The sequence below is a fragment of the Propithecus coquereli genome, unplaced genomic scaffold (genome assembly GCF_000956105.1).
Source record: "Propithecus coquereli isolate 6110/MARCELLA unplaced genomic scaffold, Pcoq_1.0 Scaffold196, whole genome shotgun sequence".
Taxonomy (NCBI): Eukaryota; Metazoa; Chordata; class Mammalia; order Primates; family Indriidae; genus Propithecus; species Propithecus coquereli.
This window is the reverse complement of record NW_012144522.1, coordinates 1209482-1219345: the sequence shown is the minus strand read 5'-3', so window position 1 is coordinate 1219345 and position 9864 is coordinate 1209482. Positions and strand designations below refer to the sequence as shown.

The 9864-nt window shown below is 46.7% G+C and overlaps 2 protein-coding genes across 2 annotated transcripts in view; both read left to right on the top strand.

Moving 5' to 3' along the window:
* LOC105809501 overlaps nucleotides 1-9289 on the top strand; it is a 35661-nt gene extending 26372 nt beyond the window's left edge. The window contains exons 2-5 of the mRNA XM_012643323.1: nucleotides 2014-2322; nucleotides 2588-2753; nucleotides 8799-8933; nucleotides 9250-9289. Coding sequence (XP_012498777.1) covers nucleotides 2014-2322; nucleotides 2588-2753; nucleotides 8799-8933; nucleotides 9250-9289 — 650 coding nt within the window. The remainder of the gene's footprint in view (nucleotides 1-2013; nucleotides 2323-2587; nucleotides 2754-8798; nucleotides 8934-9249) is intronic.
* ZNF331 (zinc finger protein 331) overlaps nucleotides 2277-9864 on the top strand; it is a 51830-nt gene continuing 44242 nt past the window's right edge. Inside the window, exons 1-3 of the mRNA XM_012643305.1 lie at nucleotides 2277-2322; nucleotides 3006-3074; nucleotides 8799-8933. The gene's annotated coding sequence lies outside the window, so the exon portion shown is untranslated. The remainder of the gene's footprint in view (nucleotides 2323-3005; nucleotides 3075-8798; nucleotides 8934-9864) is intronic.

The following is a 9864-nucleotide window of genomic DNA, read 5'->3' as shown; positions in this document are numbered from 1 at the left end:
TGACAGAGAGGGAAGGTTTCCTGTTTATACGTTTTAGAATCTTTTTTACTAATGCAGTTAAGCAAAAAAGAATTTCATTCTTGACAGCTGATTTGAAAAGCACATGTTTTGGAGGAAAAATTAAGGAAATCCCAGACTTCAGTTACTTTTATAAAAATGGATTAAGGGATGTGTAATGTTACTGATTTTCAATACTAACAGCTCACTTACATTAAGTCATTGTTACATGCTGCTGTATGTTTTATGTAGATTATCATACTTGTTGAGAGAGTTGTAGCATTTTTATTCGAATTTTACCAGTGAAGAAACACCTGGTGAAGTTAATAATTGTCAGAGCTCAGAATCACATCCTGAAAAGCAGACCATAGAGCCTTCACCAAAACATCTCCATCCATATTATATGTACATTTTAAATATACCTTCGTTAGATAGTAATTCATCATACATTTTTTCTCAGTATGAATCTCTATCATTGCAAGTAAATGTATTCTATGCCATAATATAGCAGACCACAATTATTTAGTTTGTCCTCTACTGTAAAATTTTCCTCTGTCTTCTAATTTAAGATACTCATTTTTAAAATTTATTCTCTGGAAATTCTGCATAATGTCGATGGATTCTATCATTGTGAATGATACACAGTTGTGATATTATACTATACTACAATCACCAATTAGAGTAACCAGCTGAAAGATACACGGGATCTCTCAGTATTATTTCATAACAGTAAATATGAGTCAACAATGCTATTAGTTTAAAAAAGAAAAACTTTCACAGAAAAATGTTCTCTGACATCCTTGGGCATACATTTATGTACTACATAGAAATTTCCTTCATGTAAGTTCCAAAGAGCGGATTCTGAGTCAAAATCAGACTTTCACCAAGTGCCTGTGTGCGCCAGATGCTGCGAGGTGAGCGCTCAGAATGAATGGTGAAAGGGACCGAGCCGCTCCCGGTACGTTGTTCGCAATCCAGCAGGGAAGGGAACCGGAATGGAAGCAGCTCCAGGCACCTGGGAGCAAGGAAGGGCCGAGGAGCATCCGAGCTGCCGCCCAGAGGTGCTGGGAAGGGGCGTCACCCTGAGGACCGCCACGTCTGCACCAGGGCACCCGGTCCGGAGGCCACACGAGGTGCGAGTTGGGTGACACAGCCCCTTTTCACAGAGGAAGGGCTGTCTCCGGTGGGCAGGACGTGCTGGGAGTGGCACTGTCCGCCGTGGCAGCCCTCTCAGGGCCGCTCTCTCGGGGCCGCTCTCAGACCCCCGCCGGGAGAATGTTCTGGACTCCATTTCCCAGAGGTCTGCGAGGCCCGGCCCCATGAGGGGCGCCGAGTTGCACGCTGGGACACGCAGGGACATGTAGGCGCTGGTTTCCCGGGATACCGTCCGGGGCCCTCCTGAGCCTTGCGCACCCTCCCGAGGTCCCCGCGGTGGTTGGGCCTGAGCGGGGAATTGTTCGCTTCCCTGGAAGAAACCAGAACCCAGGGGTGTGGCGGGGATGGCGGTGAGGGAGCCGCCCCGCTGAGAGGGCGCGAAACAGAGCCTCAACCTGTGGCATCGAGGTGGGGCGCGCATGCGTGTGTCTGCATATATGTATATATATATGTGTGTGTGTGTGTGTGTGTGTGTGTGTGTGTCCGTGTGTGTGATGTACGCGCGCGCACGCATATGGTGTGTGTCTGCGCGCACACGTGTACATGCGTGGGCAGGAACATGCACTTGCTAGTGTGTGCTCCCGCGTGTCTGTGTGTGTGTGCGCGTGCATGTGCGTATGGCCGGTTCTGTGCGCGAGCGCGCATCTGTGTCGAGATCCCCGCGCTCGTGCGCACTGTGTCTATGTCCGCGTGAGCGCGCGCTCTGGCCGCTTGGGAGGCCAAGGCCGGACCCCGCGACTGGGATGTGTGCGCATGCGCATTAGTGTCGGCCGGGCAGGCGGGGACCGAGCGCGTGTGACGCACTTGCGTGGGAGTTGCCGGCTTGACGAGACTGGCTCTGCCCTCGTAATTGTGACACAGGTGTGCGTGTGAGCGTCACTGGGGGCCTTGGGGACCGTGCTGGCGGAGCATCTGCATTGGTGACGCAGCCGCTGTCTCCGCGCCACTCCGTGCAGAGTGAGACATACGTGCGTGCGGGCTCCGAGGGGGTGACGGGCACAGGACGTGTGGCGCATTCGCTTGAGAGTGGGGCTGACGCAGCCGGGCCCTGTGTCCGTAACTGTGACGCAGGGGTGTTCTGGAGGCTTTGGGGCTGGTGGCGCCCGGAGCGTGAGAGCGTCTGCGAGGCGGGAAGCGGCCGGCGGTGTCTCCGGGACTCTGCTCCGTGGGGTACGTTTTCGCGGGCTTTGCGGGGCGGCGCGGCCGGGATGCGTCTCCGTGGCTGACACGCGTGTGTGTCTTCTCACTTCTGCGAGGTTGGCAGGGCAGACGTGTGTTTCGTGGCACCGTGTGTTTCCGTGCGGCGGCGGGAGGGCAGGTTCGCGCTCGGGGGACCGAGTGATTAGGCGGGTGGCCTTTTGTGCGAGCTCGGCTGTTCGCGGAGGTGCAACCTGTGGCTCGGACGTCGCTGCCGTTTTCTGTCTTCGCCTCGCAGCCGAGCGGAACCTGCCAAGAAAAGTGGCTGCGCGGGGACGTAAGAGCCCGAATCCGGTGGCGAAAATGATCCACAAGAAAGATAAAGACAGTCACGAGGGGGCAGTTTTGCAGGCAGAAGGGCCGTGCGTGCAGGCCACCTGCGTGACAGGAGGAGGTGGCGTCGGGTAGAATTCCTTTGGTAGAGAGAGCGGCCCCCGGGTGGGGGAGGTGGGAAGAAGGGGCAGCTACGCATTGCACAGCCTCGGTTTCGGAGCCTGGTCTCCAGGAATCTCTCAGAAACTCAGAGCCGTGGCCCTCTGATTTCTATTGGTTTCAGATAGGGCCCGGGGCCAGGGTGTCCGGAGGATATTTTCCAATGCTGCCTGCACTCCAGAAAGGCCCTATTGCATCATTTTTTATCTTCCTCTTTCCCTTAGGTCAGCATTCTTCAGAACAGGCGTGTCTGCGGGGGAAGGATTGCTGTACATCTTAAAATAAAGGTTCAGGTGAGTTCCCCTTTTTCTGTTACATGATTTGTGTAGATAGGACTTAACCCGGACTCGAGATGTAGATTACCAGGATTTCATTCCTGCCTCTGCCTCTGCCTAGCTTACTGCACTCTCTGAAGATAGGGTCTGGTGTCAATACAGGTAAAACCCTTATAGAACAGTCCCTTGTAGCGTAAGTGCTCAGGAAATCCTGTTGTTATTATGTGGTAGGTCTGGATGTGTATACATCGGGAACAACATACATATGAAGGTAGTTGTGATGGGTATTTGTAAGTTCACAAAATGAACCAGAGCCTCAGTGGTCTACAATAGTAATCTTTAACCTGAGGTCCTTCCTTTAACTCCATTTGTTACTTTCCAGGGGAAAATGTACAACACTTAATGTATGTTTCTCAAGGTGTCTTTTTTTCCTGAGGAGATACTCCATAATTGCATGACATTAAGAATGGTGTGCATACCCCAAAGATGTTAAAACCCGTTGGTCTAGTCTAGAATCAAAGACTGTTACCTTGTCCACAGTTAGTGTTCAGGATGGGGGAAATGTTTAAGTAATCATACCACATTCATTTTATGGAATAGCTTGCGGGTACAAGGAAGTATGTTTAGAGATAGTCATAAATAAAAATGCATGTGATGTAATATTAGGCACTCCTAATAGTTATTAACAGCATGTGTGCAATGTCCTTTAATTACCTAGAAATCTCATATAAGGATACACTTTGCAAATACCATATCCAACATGACAGTTTCATTGATGATTCAGTGAAAGAAGGGAGGAGTGCAGCCATGTTTATTGAGCACGTTCTCTATACCAAAGTCTTCTGTCTACATGGTATATACTCATTAATTTATTCTTGTCTTAGTTTGCACTGCTATAACAAAGTACCATCGACTGAGTGGCTGAAAGAACAGACATTTATTTCTCATAGTTCTGGAGGGTTAAAGTCCAAGATCAGAGTGCCAGCATGGTCAGGTCATGGTGAGGACCCTGTTCCACGTTACACACGGCCACGTTCTTGCTGTGTCTTCACATGGTGGAAAGGGAGCTGAGAGTTCCCTGGGATCCTTTTTATAAAGCATTAATCCCATTCACAAGGACTCTGCCCTCTGGCCTAATCACTTCTCAAAAGCCCTGTTTCCTAATACCATCACACTGGGGGATAGCATTTCAAAATAGGAATTGGAGGGAAACAAAACGTTCAGTTCACTGGGAATCTGCAGAGGTAATTTAGCTACGTTTTTGTGTTTAGGGTGGGATTTTGTTCCTGAGACAGAGTGAAAGGATGTTTCAGCATGGGAAGGTTGTACCTGTTTCAGACACTGTTTTTTCACTATTAGGCCTTGTATCAGTTTCCTTTTGATGCTGTACTAAATCACCACAGATTTATTGGCTTGACATAACACAAATATATTATCTTATAGTCCTAGAAGTCATAAATCTAAAGTGGGTCTCACTGGGCTAAAAACCAAGGTGCTAGTAGGGCTCTAGAAGGTGTTCCTGCTTGGAGACTCCCAGAAATATCCTATTTCCTTGCCTTTCCCAGTTTCTAGATGCTGCTCACGCACCTTGGCTCATAACCCCTTCTTCTATCATCAAGCAAACAAAGACAAGTCCTTTTTCCATCACATCACATCCCTTAACTCTGAAGACAGAGCACATTCTATCTTCAAATCTTTCTCTTCTTCTGAACCTCTTATAATTTTAAGGACACTGGTGATTACATTGGGCCCAATGGGATAATTCAGGATAATCTTCTCTATCTTAAAGTCAACTGATTAGCAATTTTGAGTCCATCTGTAACCTTAATTTCCCTTTGCAATGTAAGGTAACATATTCACAGGTGCCAGAATTACCATATGGACATATTTCAGAGGCAGTGATTTTGCCTACCATAGGCCTAGCCGTTCAGAGTTTCCCGAATGATGACCATATACCTCCTCCCCCATAACCATGGTCCTTTTTGTTTGTTAATTATTTAATTTCAGACTCTTGTTCTATTTTTTATAATAGGATTAATGTAGCCCTGCGTGGCGGGGTGGGAGGGAATTGGTCCCTAAAGAGCTCTCAGAGAAGAATCTCTAAATTACCCATAATTGTACCATCCAGAGATAATTACTGTTAATATTTTGGTATGTATGTTTCCAGTCATCCTCTTTGCCTCTAAGCATGTGTGTGTTTTGTTTCTGGATCATTGAGTCTTGCAAATTATCATGTAAAAAAGCCAAAGATTCTCCAAATCTTAGTTTATTAACAGAATCCAACCCAGCCATGGGTCACATTATACCTGTGTGCATTTTGGGAGGAGAAGGGCATGCCAGTGATCTTTGTCTTGCTTTCAAATATCTCTCAAATATTTCTACCTTATAGGATTAAAGATACCACAATTGAATCTAATCCATGGCAACACATTTTCAAGAAAGAGCCTTTTAGAATTAGAGATTCTAAGATTTTAATGTTTGTTTCACAGGACGTGGCAGTGATCACTAGGTGCCTTATAAGTACGGACTTTCCAAATAACATTAGCAAGGTTATATATGCAAGTAACATATATGGACTATGTAAGTAACATTGCCAAGATATAAGAAAAAGAATAAGATGGCAATAGTTTAAAATGTTCACAAATACCTCCCATTTCACATAGGACACATGACTCAGCCTCTTGCTAATGTTCTCAAATTGGCATTTTCTCCGGTTAGATTCGTTAAGTTAGATGTCTTATGCAGAATCATGTCTCTGTTTCCCTAGTTGTTGGTGGAGAGGGAACATTTCCTCTTTATGTGTCTTAGCATCTTTTTTGCTAATGTGGTTAAACAAAAAATTTCATTCTTTATATCAGGGTCTGAAAGTTGTTTTGGTTAGTATTGATTATACAGACAGCAGGTTCAAGAAGCACATATGTTAATGAATAAATAAATAACAAAATAAAAAATTAGACTGGGTGCAGTAGCTCATGCCTATAATCCCAGCACTTGGGGAGAGTTGTTTAAGGACATGAGGTCCAGACCAGCCTGAGCAACCTAGTGAGATCCCCATCTCTACAAAAAATAAAATTAGCCGAGTGTGTTGGCTAGCTCCTGTGGTCCTAGCTACTCGGGAGGCTGAGGTAAGAGGATCACTTGGGCCCGGGAGATCAAGGTTGCAGTGAGCTTGATTGTGCCACTGCACTCCAGTCGGGATGACAGAGTGAGACCCCGTGTCAAAATAAAAAAGAAATTAGAAGGTGGGCACATTGGTTTGTTTCTGTAATCCCAGCTACTTGAAAAGCTGAATCAGGAGAATCACTTGAGCCCTGGAGTTCCAGACCAGCCTGTGCAACATTGCAAGACCCTGTCTCTAAAAGAATAATAATAGTTTTAAAAAGAAGCACATGTTTTACCACAAGAAAAAAAAGCAATTGACAGACTTGAGTTTATCTTCAAAAATAATAGGTAGCTTATATTAAACAATTGTTACATATTATTTCATGTTTTATAGTGATTATCTTACTTGCTAGTTGAAACAATTGTACTCTATAGTACTTTTATTCTGTTTCTACCAGTGAGAAAACAGACACTGTGAGGTTAGTAACTGTGAGAGTTCTGACCTTGAAAGTCAGACCACAGAATAATCTGTGTTCTTAATTTAGCAGAATGTCTTTGCTCAGATTATATATACCTTTTTAATCTACCTTCTCCATTGGTTGTTCATCATAAATTTTTTCTCAATAAGAATCAGTCGGATGTGGTAGCTCATGCCTATAATCTTAGGACTTTGGGAGAAGGAGGTGGGAGGATCCCTTGAGAGCGGGAGGCTGAGGTTGTAGTGAGCTATGATGATGCTGCTGCACTAATGCCTGGACAACAGAGTGAGACCCTGTCTCTAAATAAATAAATAAATAAATGTATGTATGTATGTATGTCATGGCCAGATGTGGTGGCTCATGCCTGTAATCCCAGCACTCCAGAAGGCCAAGGCGGGAGGACCACTTGAGGTCAGGAGTTGGAGACCAGCCTGAGCAAGAGCAAAACCCCGTCTCTACAAAAATAGAAAAATTAGCCAGGCTTGGTAGCACGTGCCTGTAGTCCCAGCTACTCAGGAGGCTGAGGCAGGAGAAGCACTTGAGCCCGGGAGTGTGAGATTGCAGTGAGCTTTGATGATGCCACTGCACTCTAGCGTGGGAGACAGAGCAAGACCCTGTCTCAAGAAAAAAGAATCTGTATCACTGTTAGCATTCCATGCCATTATATAGCAGACCATAATGTATTTAACTGTCCTCTACTATGAGATATTTCTGTTTCTGTTTTTTCATTTTTAAACATTATTCTCTGGAAATTGTGGATAAGATCAGTTGGTGCAATCTATGTCCATGTCCTGGTTGTGATATTGTAGTATAATTGTTAAGTATCTGCACTGTGCCAGACCCTGTGATGTTAGTACTTAGAATTAATGACTCAAGGGATATAACTGCTACCTATACATTGTTATAATCCAACAAGGAAGCGAAACTGAATCAAAGAAGCTCAGCGCAGCCTGTAAGCAAGGCCTGTGGAGAATCCCAGAGCCTTGCCCGAGAGGTGCTAGAAAAGGGGCATCATCCTGGGGACAGCCATGTCTTGAGCAGATCACACCCGATCCAGAGGTCACATGAGGTCCGAGTTGGGATGACGCAGCCTCTCTTCACACAGGAAGGGCTGTCTTCAGGGAGCAGGATGTGCTCAATGTGACACTGTCCACTCTGACAGCCCTTTCAGGTCTACTCTCAGGCCCCCACCAGGAGAATGTTCTGGACTCCATTTCCCAGAGGCCTCCAAAGCCTGGCCCCATGAGGGGGCGCTGAATTGCATGCTGGGACACACAGGGACTTTCAGGCTCTGCTTTCCTGGGATGCCATCTGGGGTCCTCCTCAACCCTTGTACCCCCTCCTGACATCTCAGTGGTGGTTGGGCCTGAGCAGGGGATTGTTTGCTTCCAAGAAAGAACCCAGAACCCAGGGGTGTGGTGGGCATGGCAATGAGGCAGCCACCGCCTTGAAATAGAGCCTTGACCTGTGGCTTCCAGACGTGGGAAGATTTGTGTATGTTTGTGTGTCAGTGAGTCTGTGCATAAGAGAGACTGCATGACGGGTGAGCCCTGTGCCCTGGTCTGTGACACACTTGCGTGTGAGTGTGTGTGGGGGGTGATGCTTCCTGGCCTTGTCACAGTAACTGTGACACCTGTGTGTGAATGTCATTGGGGGTGATGGGGGTGGTTCTGGGTGAGGGTCTGTACCAATGACACAGCTGGCTACATCTCCCCGACTCTTCGCAGGGTGAGGTAGGTATGTGTGGGCTCTGTGGAGTGACACAGGGACCGGTCATTGAACTATGCCATGCACTTGCTTAGGAGTGTGGGAGGGACAAGTGCCAGGGTTGTGTTTGTCTTTAGAGCTGTGACACAAGTGTTTTCAAGTGTCTTTGCTGGCAAAGGGGCTGCGTGTGTGTTCGTTTTAGGTGGAGACCTGCTCTGCCGCTCTGTGAGGTGCGTGCCTGCAGGATGGGTGGAGGCGGCACAGCCAGGATGTATCTTTGCACTCCTGTCACATCGACAGGGATGGGTGGGGACTCTCTGGCCTGCCTGTCAGTGGGTGTGATGGGGTCTGGGATTGGGAGTCAGTGAGTGGTTTAGGATGGTGTTTGGGTGATCAGGGGCATGGCCTACCGAGTGGGTGTGGCTGTGTATGACAATGTAATCTGTATTTCCAGTGTCCCTTCTGCTTCCTCTGCCTTCGTCTTCCAACCATGTGGTTCCTGCGTGGGAGCAGTGGCCCCAGTGGGATGTGAGAGCCAGGACCTTGTCGTGAATGTCATCAACAAAAAGGGCACAGACATAGCCATGAGGTAACTTTAGAGCCGTAAGTGTTTTCCATGCAGACTCCTGTATGACAGGAGCAGAAAGCCTCATGAATGAGATTCCTATTTGGGAGGGGAGAAGTACGTAGCTTGGTGCGTGAGAGGGGAGGCAGCTCCATGTTCTAGAACCCCAGCTAAATATAGCTTAGTCCGGAAGATCTCTGAAATTCTTGAATGCCTGCGCCGTCTTACTTCTGACTGGTTTTAGCTGTGGCCTGAGGACAGGTGTGCCCTGGAAGGTATTTTCTAATGTAGTCTGTGCTCCAGGAAGACCCTGGTGCTCATTCTTGCCCTCTTCTTCTAGGTCAGCTGTCCTTCAGAAAAAGCATCCTGAGGAGAAATAAGAATTGTTACATACCTTAAAACCAGCTTTATTAAATGTTCATTAAATTTGTGTTTATATGGTTTAGGACTAATTGCTTTTTATGGCCCTAAATTTCCTCCCTAATAGCAATTTATCCCAGTAATTCCTCCCCAAGAGGCGTGACAAGAGTATCCCTCTGTGTACTCCTATTGACCAACCCTCTCTTTGAGTGTTCACATACCCCCTTACCAAATTGTTCAAGTCCTCCTGTGTGCTCTGGTGTCTGAGAATCTGATGTATAGAAAAATACCTTCTAGAGCTTAGCACTTTATTTTATAGTGTGGTTTCATAAGGAGGTGTTCAGTTTTTAGATGGAATCAAACACCAGATATCTTTGGTCTTTTTCCATGGGACAAGTTTTCAAAACACAGCAAAAGGGGAGAAGGTTTGATTGTTTAGTCAGTACATGACAAAGTTGTCAGTTTTGTGAGGCTTTTTTTATTATTATTTTATGTTTTCTAGAGAAAGGGTCTTATATATTGCCCAGGCTGGTCTCAAACTCCTGGCCTCAAGTGATCCTCCCGCCTCTGCCTCCCAAAGCACTGGGATTACAGG